Genomic DNA, 13,115 nt, shown 5'->3' with positions numbered 1-13,115 from the left:
CCACTCCCCTTCTCCCCCCACCACCGCAAAGCTTACAAATCTATAATGAAAATTTACCAGTCTGGGAGTTAGAAATATTACAGCGTTGAAAATAAATGGGTAATTTGGCTAAAGACACTGACTACGAGTTTATAAAGAGCCAAAAGTGCAGCCAAAGCTTTATAGTAGAGCTACTATTTCATAATAATTAGCAACCTGGGGACTGATGGGCTGTGCAGGACCTGAAAGGAGCTATAAACATCCTTAGGAGCTGAGGCTGCTCGGGCTGAAATATGACTCGTTTATAGCAGGCGCGTTACAAACTGAATCATTTTGCCTGCACAGTGTCAGCATGAAATGCTCACTTTGAGTAAAACTGAAAACATTCAGCACACGGGAACGTGGGATCGTCTGAGGTGGTCCCGGTTCTGACCTGCTCAGCAGCTCAAGGATATTAAAAATGAAAACCCTGACACAGTTCTTACACTTTAACTGACCACCTCGAGTTAATGTGTTGCTCTAAGGAAGAAGAAAGCTTGAGTAGAACTATTTTCCATCAAGAACTTGATACCTCTTTTTTCACGCTTTTATTTTTTGTATTTTAATCTATTTTCTTCTTTTCTTTATTAGAGGAAACTCATAACTTAAGTGCTGTTTTTACATAGAAGCATTAAAACTTTCACAGCTCTCTGTAAAAATAACTCTTATTCCTATGTTGGTTGTTCCATATTTGTTATGCAAATACTGCGACATCATTTTTGGACACTAGCATGGTCTGGAGTGATAAATATGATCTAGGTAGGTAGAATAAATACTATTTTGCTAATTTCCAGAGGCTTGGCCACCGTTCTGGTCTTGAGTGTCTCGAAATGTGCCGGGCGGTCAAATGCGAGGACCCTCCGTGCCCTGTCCGCAGCTTCTGGAATTCTTTTGTATCACCTGCTCTGGAAACAAAATAGTTACATGTTTAAAAGTTTCAAAGACATAGCAAGTTTTCCAAAACATGCAACTGACTTGAAAGTCACTTGCAGGGATACTGTGGCATTTGGCTTCATTTTCCAGACAACGCGGTTCGCCCGGCGCTTACTTTCAGTCACAAGTGGCAGAACCATGGAATCCTAGAGGAGTTTGGGTTGGAAGGGATTTTAAAAACCACCCAGCTCCACCCCTGCCATGGCAGGGATACCTCCCACTATCCCAGGTTGCTGCAAGCCCCGTCCAACCTGGCCTTGGATGCTTCCAGGGACAGCTTTCCTGATTAATCCATTCCAAGGTCTCACCACCCTCACAGATCAGATTTTCTTCCCAATATCCAATTTGAATCTCCCCTTTTTAGTTAAAACCGTTACCCTTGTCCTATCACTTCAGACCCTTGTCGAAAATCCCTTTCCAGCTCTCTTGGAGCCCTTTTAGGTGTTGAAAGGGATGTTTTTAGCTTTTAAGTGGAAAAATATGTGTCCTGTAATGACTTTCTTCAGAAACCTGCAGCTGGAGAACACCCAGTACTCACAGCCCTTCAGGAGGAAAAGCCACAGGATGTGCCCAGCTCTTACTTTCAGTCTTTCTCACAGCAAGTGACAGGAACACAGAATCACAGAATGGTTTGGGTTGAAAGGGACATTGAAGCCCATCCATTTCCCCCCCTCTCCCCCTCCATGAGAAGGGACACCTTCCACAGGGCAGGTTGAGCGCTGACAGACAAAGCCATGAGGGAGCCTCTTCCCCCCCCTTGTCCCCCTGTACTTCCCTCTCCTTGTCCCACAGCCGGAAAAACCACTTTAGAGTCAAAAACATAGCTCACTGCGCACTGTGGAGGAGCGATGTGGGGCTGCAGGGTGACAACGGGCGCGGGAGGGGGTGGCCAGGGCCGTCCTTCGCTGCCAAGCGCCTCAAGGGCCTGAAAGCGAGAAAACAAAACAAACCAAAACCTCCCCACAACTAAATACTGTTTAAAAATCTCAGTGAAGTGCTGGCGAGGAACCAGAATGTTTTTAAAACAGTATAAAAAGCACGGGGTGTGGGCGAGGGAGCGGAGAAGGAGCGAGGGACCCCGGCGGGGACACCCCGCCCTTCCCGCCCTCAGCCCTGAGGGGAGGAAAAAGGGCGGGAAGCGCCGGGCGCGCGCGGGGATGGAGGCGGGGGGAGGGGGGGCCGTTAGCGCCCCCTCGCGCCCGCGGCGGCCGTTGTGAGGGGAGGCGGGAGGATGGCGGGGGGCGGCGGGCGGCCCCGCTGCCCCCCGGGCGCTCTCCTGAGCGTGGCGGCCGTGGTGGTGGCGGCAGGATGGGGTGAGCGGGATGAGGAATGGGAAAGCAGCTGCGGGGTTGTGTCGGTGTGAGGCCGGTCGGCTGATGGGGATGGTAGAGGGGATGGGAGCGCGTCAGCGGGTCCCGCTTGCTGAGCCTGGGGGGGAGCCCCATAGAACATTCCCTCGGGGGGCAGATTGAGGCCCCTCAAGAGGGGACAGAGTGAGCTCCAGCGACACCCCATTGGTGGGTACTGCTCCACTGTGGGGGACAAATGTCCCAAAAAAAACCTTCCCTCAGAGTGGGAGATGAAGCCCCTCAAGAGGAGACAGGTGGGTTCCATTGACACCCCACTGGTGGGTACATCTCCACTGTGTGGACAATGTCCCCCATTCGTCCACTGTGGGGGACAAATGTCCCAAAAAAACCTTCCCTCAGAGTGGGAGATGAAGCCCCTCAAGAGGACACAGGTGGGTTTCATTGATACCCCATTGCTGGGTGCATCTCCACTGTGTGGACAATGTTCCCCATCCGTCCACTCTGGAAAAAAAACTTCCCTCAGAGTGGGAGATGAAGCCCCTCAAGAGGGGACAGATGGGCTTCACTGATACCCCATTGGTGGCTACATCTCCACTGTGGGGGTCAAATGCCCCTAAAAAACTTTCAGAGTGAATGATGAAGACCCTTAAGAGGAGACATGGAGCTAAAGCCCCTTAAGAGGGGTTGTCATAGGTTCCAGTGACACCCCACTGTCCCCCAGACTCAACCCTGGGACACAACAGTCAGTCAGGACCACCCCAGCGTGCCCATGGCCTGAAAAAAAACCCTATTTCCAATAACTTCCACCTCTCCTGGGGATTCTTGTCACAGAAGCCTTCATGCCCAACATCAGCCTGCTGTTTTCCAGAAGGGAAAGGGTTGAGAGATCCCTGCCCTGTGTCTGTTCAGGGTCATACTACAGAACCTTCACTTTATAGCCAGATTTTACAACTATTTTAGTGGCTTTTTGTAAAGAGGAAGGTTCATCTGGTCTGGAACCTGGTACATCCAGGCAGGTTTGCAACATGGACGCTAAAACAATTAAAAAGTGACAGGTCAGAAACAAGGGCTCCTGCTTGTTGCTAAGAAAAAGGCATAGGGAAAAAGGAAAAGTAGGGCAAAAGAAATAAAATGAGACAAAAGCCAGGGCGAAATAAAGAATCAACAATCACACGTTTAGATTGATCTCTAACATACCAATTACTTTTCCCTGCAGTTAGAGCAGAACAGAAGGAAAAGCAATCTATTGATTTAATTGGAAAGAATGAAGTTTATGGTGACACCAAGCATGAAGGTAAACTTGTCCTTTTTTTCCTATCTAGATTTCATTTTTACTGGGATTTGTAGTTTTAAACCCAGGGATCATTACGCAGCACCAGTACACATGGAACCTTGTATGTGTAGAAACAAGAGAAAGGGGGATGGGGATGGAAATATATTTGTCCCATAGTGCTGCTGGAAGCACTGATGAAAATTTAACATCTAAACGAGGGTTTCACTGAAAAATCTGGTGCTTTTTTCATGCCTGTATCACAGTTTGTGTGTGGGACACGAGTGTCTCCCTCTGAGAGTCAGCACCAGCCACACTGTGGACAGTTCCAGGATATTAATTAAGAACAAATGGAGATTAATCTTTAAAATTACACTTTGCAAGTCCAAAACTGAAAAAAAAAAAAAAAAAACCACTTTAAAGACAATTTTCAATTAGGTGCGGTTTTTTGTGATTTCATTCCATGTCAGCTCTTTACATAGTTTACCTGATTCTGTGTTGCAGTGAATGTGTACGTTAAGGTGTTCACAAACAGCCCATTCCTGGTCTGTATGGATTTAGCTCTTTCTCAAGAAAGAATAATAGATCCCAACTATTTGTGGATGGGTCCAGATGGAAGAGATTTACAAGGTTAGTTCAGACTAAAAATATCACATATTTTTCTTGTTTCTATTCACACCCCCCAGTGGTTCCTTAGCCCTTTGCCAGATATTTCCACAAGTTCTGACATTAAATTCCATTTCCCTTCTTTCTCTAAAAGTTCCAAATACTTTTGCTAAAAAGGAAATTTGTTGTAAATCCTAAAAGTCATAGATTTTAGATCATTTCAGGCTAACATGAACCAGCATCATTATGCACTGGAGCAAGATTTGATCTTCAAATATTCTAAACGCATCACAAAGGGACATTTCTGGTAATCCAATATTTCTATTTTAGGGCAAAGCTATGTGAATCTGACAGACACAGGGAAGATGATGGTGATGGGTTTCATGGTGTCGATGTCTGGTGCCTACACTTGTACTCTCTCCCACAAAGTCATCGAAACCACAACACAGCAAGAAATAGAAATGCTTGAGGCCTACAAATTCATGGTTTATGGTAAGATTGTTACGTTAGGAGTAAGCACATGGCCTTTGCAGATTGGTGGGTTTGTGAGCTCTGTGTTTATTGCAAGGCTTGGTTAAAAAAAACCCACCAAAATAATTAGTTCAAATTTTATCCCGGAATAGAAAATTAATTTTTTTTTACTTATAGACACATATGAACCTTTCCATGGTTTTGGAAGAAGTTTAATATTACTGTTCCCAAGGATATATGGCAATAAAATAATCCCTACCCTTAGGTAGAAAATTAACTGCAAGAATTAACTGCAAGAATTAACTGCAAGAATTCTGAGATCTGCACTCCAGCCCTTTCCACCTCTTGTAACCCCCCTTCACCGACATCGCTTCCCACCCACAACACAACAACCCAAAAAATGCTTGAGAAACACTAACTTTAAAATTACAATAAAATTACTCCTAAACCATCATTGCATAGAATTGGCACCAATCTGTTTCAGACACGCAGCTTTGCAGACAAGCTGGTTCTGTGCCATTTTACCTCCTTTTTTTGTTTTGATTATTACAAACAGAGTCTCCAGTAAGCACACAAATTTCTGCATACTTCAAAATAAATGTCTTATTATTGAGTCAGCTTTGTCAAGGACGAACGTGTCGCAACATATTTAATGACAGTGCTTTATTTGTTTATTTACTTTTGAATTAAAGCCCATATTTCAGATATAAAGAACTGATATCTAAGATTCAATCAGTGATTACCCCCCAGACTCACACCCGAGCCCTTTCCTCCCAGCCTACAGGGAAGCTGACCATGCCTATCAGGTGTCTGTTCGCTTCAGCACCACGGGCTGCAGCCTGAGAAGCAACGACTTGTTCATCGAGGAATTAAAAAAAATCCTCAACAGCAGCATCTCCCACCTGACCTGCCACATCACAGAGCCATCCTACAAGTGCCACTCCATCAGGACACCAAGGAACGGCCTCCAGTATGAGCTGTTTGTTAATTTTCTAGGTAACCGATTTCAGTGCTTGTTTGGGAGGGGTCGTTTATTGTTATGAGCAACTTGGGAGTGCTACAAACAATGTCTGAAAAACAGCAGAGTCAAGAGCACCTCTCAAAGTTGTTCCGGGTTTGATTTTTTTTGGAGTCCGTGTATTTTTTTTTGTTGCCCACAGATGGAGCTAAAACGCAGATTTTATGTTAAATTTAGCGTTCAACTTTTTACAATCCTAGAGAGAGCTGCTATTACCGAGGTTAGAGAGGATTGTTGGAAGGAGACAGCCCATAACAGGCCCTAATGTCACTGTCATATTTAGGTTTTCAGTATTTGATTTTTAGTAAGCCTGGGACCGCTCTGGTTTTAGAATCACAGAATGATTTGGGTAGGAAGGGACCTTGAAGCTCATTCAGTTCCCCCCTGCACAGGCAAGGACACCTTCCCTAGACCAACTGGAAGGTCCCATCCAGCCCAGCCTTGCATTTTTTTGCTTGATTCTAAGAAACTGCCCAGAGCTAAAGCAAGAGCCTCACAACTCCCTCATGGCAATACTGAGGTGGTTTCACCTCACAAACAAATTGAATCAGCTGATGCTGCCCTGAGTGAGAGGTGGTTTGTCACTGAGGGAAGGAAGTTATTCTTTCATTCTCTGACCACATTCACTCCTGTATCTGTTCTCACCTCACACCGAGAGAGACCACCCAACAGGTTATGGAACAGTTTTGTGGATATTTTTCCCTAAGCAAAGTTAAGAACCTTTCATGACCCAAAGATTTTTAATTTTACATAAAACTTCAGCCCTTTTAGGACCCTGAGGTTGCTGTGTGAGACATCTGTTCCATTCTCTCAGCTCAGTGTATTTCCCCCCAATTTCATACTGGTTGACCTCTGACTCCTACTAAACAAAGGAAGGAACTGGATAGAAACCACAAGGACCTAATCTGTCTTTTTTCCCCTTTTTCACGGATCTTTTTTCCTCCATCCACAGTCAATCCACTTGCGCCAGGATGGGAAGAAGTTTGCCAGGAGATTCCTTACGACTGTGAAGAGGTGACAAACAGGAGAGTCCGACAGGTTCTGTGTCAGCCACCTCGTGTCTTCTCTGCCTCCTTAACACCCACCTCTGCCTTAGCTCCTGCAGATATGACTGGTAGTAATCCATCTTTACCCAGATTTTGTGGGATTAACATTGTAGGTGATGATTCATGGATTTAAAATAATTCCATTCAGGAAGAAAAGTGGGTTTAGAAGTCAAATTGATACAAATAGCTTAAAAAAACCAGTTAAAACATCAGGCTCATTACTTGCTTTGTATTTGCTTCTAATAATGAAGAAGGATAAACAAAATTATTTATATTGAGCTTCCAGTCATCTAAATGAAATTTTTGATTTATGATTTGGTCAATTGAATGTAATTTAAAGTAAGTCTACTGTAGCCAATTTCTAAAATCTGTTCTCTCCGCCTCCTAAATATCAAATCCTGGGATCAGCTCACATCCTAGGTCTGAATCCAGGCCCCTTGAAGCCAAGGAACACTCCCAATTAAGGTGACGAGTCAGCGTGTGGAAATCAGGACTAGAAAATATTTCCTGATATTTTTAAATCAACAAAACCCAACCGACTATGCTTTTATTCTCCCAATACTTCTGAATTTTAGGCAGCAGAGAGAATTGGGAAGTTTTTCCGTCTGCTGGGGCACGTTTTGAAGGATGACTTTCAGGCTGTTCCTAGAATACAGTACGTGGACAACAGCTTCTTCATGACTCCCATCGACAGCTGTCAGCCAGGTTTTGGGAAAAACCACCACACCCACCAGAACTGCGCCAGCTGCTGCGGTAAATAGAAAATACATCCATTTAAATATAGCTCATTGATTTAAATATAGCTGATTAGAGCTGGGCACAGAGCTCCGGGGAGGATTAGGGAAATATTGGGGTCAAAAGCAGGGATATTTCTGTTCATCCTTTGGGAGGATATTCACATTACAGTTTTAAAGTAATGATAGGAAATGAGCCGGCGGAGCGTGTCGGTGCATTCACAGGTGTAGTTGCATTTCCAAGCAAAGTAGAAGCAGTGCAGTGGGGTTTTTTCCTTCCAGGTGTCACTGGTGAGTGACAATCCTCAGGATCCAGAGTCCATAAGAAACAACTCCCTTCACGGCAGTCCTGCTAGAAAATTCTCTGCTGATTTTTCAAGTTCTTTTGCAGCACCTGCTGCAGGTTGTAGAGCTGGGGGGCATTTAGCCAGAGGCTCAGGCAGCTCTGGAAGGGCAGGAGCTCCCACAGGGCACTGGGAAGGCTCACAGGGATGTCTGACGGCCCCCCTGAGATGGGGGAAAAGTGGAACCCCGACTCTGTTCTCTCCACAGTGGTTTGTGGTCCTGGAACTTACAGTCCCAACAATGAGGTGACGTGTCAGACCTGTGCCAGGCCTCAAGCCAGAATGTATGGAGCAAAATCCTGCTATTAAACTGGCAGAGACTGGAAAGCCAAAGAGCAGCTGTGAAAGAATTCTTGGTGTTGTGGTGTTCTTTTCATTTTAGCTGCCAATCCTGGAATCCTCCGTTCTCTTTGGAACAAAACATCCTCATTCATACACCCCTTGGTTTTCCGGTGTTCAGGGACCCCTTAGACTGGAAAAAGCACTGCTTAAACCACAGTGTTCATGCAAGGAAAACTAATTAAATGGGAAAAAAAGGAAGTTTGTCACGTGGCTTAGTGCAGAGTCTGTTACTTGGTGGTGACACCAGACACGCCACAGCTTTGTGCTGCTCAGAGAACACAAAGGAGCTGCAAACAATTCCAGGCAGGATGGCAGGTGGCTGTGGTGGAGTTATGTGCCAGACTGGCATATGCCAAAATCTCTGTGAGGAATTTCTAGCAGATATTAACAGAAGTATTTGATATTTGAGATTTAAAAGCATTACATTTCCCCCCCCCCCCCCCTTTTTTTTCCCCCACATTTCTTTCACTGTTTCTGAAATGTTCCAGCCTGGACATGAGGAGAAAGGAAAATCAGGGAGAGGGTAAGTAACAGTCCAGCATTCAGGAGGATTAAGAACCAAGGTTATGGCTCTCTCCTTGTCCCCAGAATAAAGATGGAATATTCCAGAGGGAAGCAGAGAGTCTGCAGAGCCTCTTCCACCTCCTCCTGCTGCATCTCCCCCTTCAGCTGCACCAAAGCCTCGCGCAGGGCCCGGCTGGCCCCAGGTGCTGCAGGAACAGCCGATCCTCTTCCACCAGCTGTGAATTCCTGACCAGTTCACCGGATGATACAAATTGCCAAAGCACTGAGCTCATGGGAACGATTTCTTCCCAGAGAAACCTCACCCCAAGCCGCTTTGGAAGGTTAGCTGCTGGATCTGCAGTGATCCATCACCCTGCTCACAGAGTGAGTAAATCTTTAGATTAGTGGTAATCTTGACCACTAGCAAGAACTTCATGTGTAACTCCAGCTGTTCCCCAGCCCCAGCTGAGCCTCCCGTGGCACAGCTCCTGCAACGTGGGCTTTCAGAGTTTCTTTCCCTGTTCCCTGTGGGAGTTCCTACCTTCCAGACTCACTTTATCGAGGAACATCAGAGAACTCAGTTTCTTTGCACACACTGAGCTGTGGAAAGCAGTGCCCAGCTTTCCTCCTTTCTTTCACAAAGCAAAACTAAGTCAAGCAAAAGAAGCATTTCCCACTCAACAACGCCAACTTCTTACAACATCTCGAAATTCCTTGGTGGGTATTCATCCAAAAATCGACCCGATTCAACCCAGTTTAACTTATCCATAGTGACAGGAACACAGCAGGAGACAGCACGGGCACAGACCCCGCTCCGAGCTTTTCAGAGTCATTACTTATTAAATACTAAGGAATAAAGTGTGCTGTAATGAGCATTTCCACTGCCCTTGGGCTGATTACCCCCGCTGCCAACTGGACACCGCGCACGGCTCAGCCTGAGACAGATGAAGCAGCCGGGCTCAGCGGTGCTGCCTGGTTCTCTTGGCCTATTTCAGCAGGAGGAAATGCCACATGCATCAATTATGAGGGGAAAAAAAGCTGTAAGTACCTACTAAGTGCCGTGGAGAGTCACAAATGAACTGTATTCCCCCCTAAAAGCTCTTACAGCACCTCCACTTCTTCAGTGGGCTTCAAACTGAGTGGGAAGATTTAAGTTGGATACACAGATAATCCTTCCCTGTGAGGTGGTGAGGCCCTGGCACAGGGTGCCCAGAGGAGCAGTGGCTGCCCCTGGATTCCTGGAAGTGTCCAAGGGACATTTGGATCCCTGGAAGTGTCCAAGGGATCCAAATTCCCTTGGGAAGTGTCCAAGGGACACTTGTCCCTTGGGACACTTGTCCCCAGGCTGGGCAGAGCTTGGAGCAACCTGGGAGAGTGGAAAGTGTCCCTGCCCTGACAGGAGGTGCAGCTGGTGTGTTTTAATATCCTGTCCAACCCAAACCATCTTGGAATTCTATGATTCTAAAAGCAGAAGAATAGCTCAAATATTTAAGCATCACATTGCAAAGGAGTTTGTGTCAGCAGTTCTGTGGAGACTCATAAAAACCTGACAGGAAGTGGCTTCTCTCTGACCTTTCCTGTGTGAAAGTCCTCTGCATCCGGCTGGAGCTGGGTGCCTGGGGCAGCAGCTGAGCCTTTCGTGGCTGACACCATCCCTCACACCTCTCTCCTCCCTGGGATATACAAATCCCTGTGATCAGCTCTCACCTCAGCTGTTCCCATCCCTCTCTACCTCCCACAGCTGCAGCAGCTCTGCAAGATCTTCCCTCACTGCTTCAAACCCTCCTCAAATCCTCCTCTTCTGCTCGGCTCTGGCTTTACAGGAGGAACCATGGAAAGCTGGGCTGTGCCTGATGCTGTTGGTGAGATGGGGAAACTCCACCACCCCTGTGAGGCTCAGCCCTTTGAACCCCCACTTAAACCTGCCCTGGTCCCACAGCCCAACCTCACTCTGTGCCAAGGACCACCACAACACCTTGAGAACACTGAGGAGTCCTCACAAAAAATAAATGTAGAACTTTAAACTTCCTGTCCTCTTTTCAACACAGACCTCCTGGATCTCTGCACGTACTGACAGCACACGAGAGCTTTGAAACATCCACAAATGGCAAAAATAACAGGAATAATCTGCCAGCTGGAAGCTGCAGCCCATTGTTTTCCCATCAGAGCTGCCTGGAACAACCCACTTGAGAAACACTTAAGGAACACGTGTTCAAACATTCACTGCAGAGCTGCAGGCAGCGATGGGACTCATCCATCGGGTGACAGTGACACTTTGGCTCCGGTGGGAAAGTTGTCTCGTAACTCCTGTAGCAGCTTCATTAACCCACAATCAAGATGTTCCTCTAAATTTAAGCCAAGAGGAGTTGAAGGAGCCACAGACCTGCCCAGGACACAGCTGCTGACCCCTGCTCACCCGTGATGAGGAGAGGGGCTGTGGGCAGCAGGCAGAGCAGGTGCCCTGGGACTGGCACATCCCAGGTACGTGTCACACTTGGCACGGGTGTGGGGCAGCCCTGGCTAATCATTCCCCAGGAATTCCTCCAAGGACACAACCAGGAGCCATTTTGGTGGAAAGATGCTTGAAAACAAAGCTCGACCAAGAGCAGAGGGTCAAGGGTTCCAAGAGTGTCCAGGTGACACTGAAAGTGCCACAGATAGAAGTCCCGGTACTTCCACAGGAGGATGAAGCTGAGCCCCACACCATGGATGCTGATGGTCCTGGTTCTTCTAAGGCAGGAAACACATTGAAATACAACATTTCCCTCTGAGAGTGAAAACTTGGAGGGTCACACAATTTTATTAATTTATTAACTTCATCCTAAAAGATGTTGTACCATTAATTGGTACAACTTCATCCTAAAAGAACAGCTGTTGGAAAATGATCCCTGGACTCAGCCATGACTGCCTTGGACGAGTGATGAGAGGGAAAATCACCAGGGAGTCTGGAGGGGAGTGCGTGGCCAGCTGAACTGCTGAGCTCCCAACCACAGGCACAGGAAGTGCTATTGTGATTTTTAGCTCTGCTTCATTTTCCTACCCACTGAAATTAAATTTTCTCCTGCCCAAGCCCAGTGACCACACGATGTGCCCAGCAGCCTTCCTAGAACCACTGGCATCATTACATTAATGAGTCCTGTGCAGGCAGTGAACGAGGATGATTCATTATTGGCAGCAACGCAGCTGTACATGGATTTTTTGGGGGGTGAAAGAAATAAATAAGGTCCCTGAGTGAAAGGCGGGTGATGAAGTGTAGCCTGGCTTTAATCCCGGTGTAATTGCTGCCATCACTCCTAATTATTGATAAATATTTTTCTAATAGTGGAAATTAAACAATTAGACATCCTTCCTTCCCTCTTGGAAATCTAATCAGTTCAAAGTTCAGGATGCAGTCTGGGAACACGCTTCACTTGTGGGCAGGGGAAAGCAAGGCTTCTCCCAAAACTTCCTCCCAAAACTTTCTCCCCAAGCCCCCCCCTGCCACCAGCCTTGCTGCTGGGAGCACGGCCCCACAGGCAGGGTGTCCCCTGGCACATCCTGGGGCTTTCCTAGGAACATCCATCCCGTGATCCCAAGGGATTCCAGGGCCAGGCAGGCAAAGAGTCATCCCTGCCAGGAGGATTCAGGTCAGAGATCTTGCCCCAGTGACACGTTTTCCTCCATCCTGGAGAGGAGAGCAGGCCGGTTAATGACCGGGCGGGCAGAGCTCCTTGGGAGTTAATAACGGAGATTTACCGGCGTGCTGGAAGGCACAGAAGGAGGTCACGCTGTTAATTCTCCTGCTGCTGATCCCTGTGGATAAATCTACATCAGGAAACGAATTACCCAGAGAGGGGTATTAAAAGGGATGATTCTAATTCCTTGCTGAAGGAGAAGTGCTGCCTTTAATGTCGAGCCCCTCGTACCCACCGTGCCGAGTGCCAGCTCCCACTCTCAGCGGGATCTGGCCCCACAGCACCTCACAACTGGAAAGAGTGGGATGAGAAAAATCCCTCCTTGGGATTTAAGGCATCTGGCAGGCTGTGTCCCTCTGCTCCCAGGACCCCAGGTTGGCCACAGCATCCCCAGGAAACATCCCCATAAAGTCATTTTTCTGTTCCTCCCCATTCCCTGTCACACCTGATTAAATATCTGACAGAACTGACAGCCTAAATCCAGCACAATTCCGTCCCACACCGAGTTACCTTCCCAAATCCTACTGCAGATTTTTGTTAGACTTCTTGTGTATTTTTATCCCCCTGTACACCCACACAGGCCAGTGGCTGTTCCACGTCCAGACAAACCCCTGCGATCCACTTCCTTTCCGCCGTGCTCATCAGTGTGGGCTGGAATGAGCCTGATGCTTTCCATCCCAGTAACTCCCCGGACAGGATCCAGACCCCGGGGGACTCGGCATCATCCAGCCCCGTGAGAGGGGACACCGGCAGGACTCCAGGGAGCCACGGCCCCACGGACAGGGTGGCAGCTGGGGCCACGTGTCCTCCGTGTCCCCCAGCCCTCCCCAGCTGCTCCGGGAGCC

At 47.4% G+C, this 13,115-nt stretch overlaps 1 protein-coding gene across 1 annotated transcript; it reads left to right on the top strand.

The window, feature by feature from the left end:
• Nucleotides 1-2,182: 2,182 nt before the first annotated feature.
• ZPBP2 (zona pellucida binding protein 2) lies at nucleotides 2,183-8,059 on the top strand. Its single transcript, XM_038163172.1, has 8 exons — nucleotides 2,183-2,264; nucleotides 3,478-3,555; nucleotides 4,036-4,161; nucleotides 4,468-4,629; nucleotides 5,386-5,604; nucleotides 6,579-6,664; nucleotides 7,248-7,425; nucleotides 7,959-8,059. The coding sequence occupies exons 1-8, from the start codon at nucleotides 2,183-2,185 to the stop codon at nucleotides 8,057-8,059; spliced, it is 1,032 nt and encodes a 343-aa protein (XP_038019100.1).
• The last annotated feature ends 5,056 nt before the right edge of the window (nucleotides 8,060-13,115 follow it).

Source organism: Motacilla alba, chromosome 27 (genome assembly GCF_015832195.1).
Source record: "Motacilla alba alba isolate MOTALB_02 chromosome 27, Motacilla_alba_V1.0_pri, whole genome shotgun sequence".
Lineage (NCBI taxonomy): Eukaryota > Metazoa > Chordata > Aves > Passeriformes > Motacillidae > Motacilla > Motacilla alba.
The sequence above is the reverse complement of the archived record's forward strand: the minus strand, read 5'-3'. Positions and strand labels throughout refer to the sequence as shown.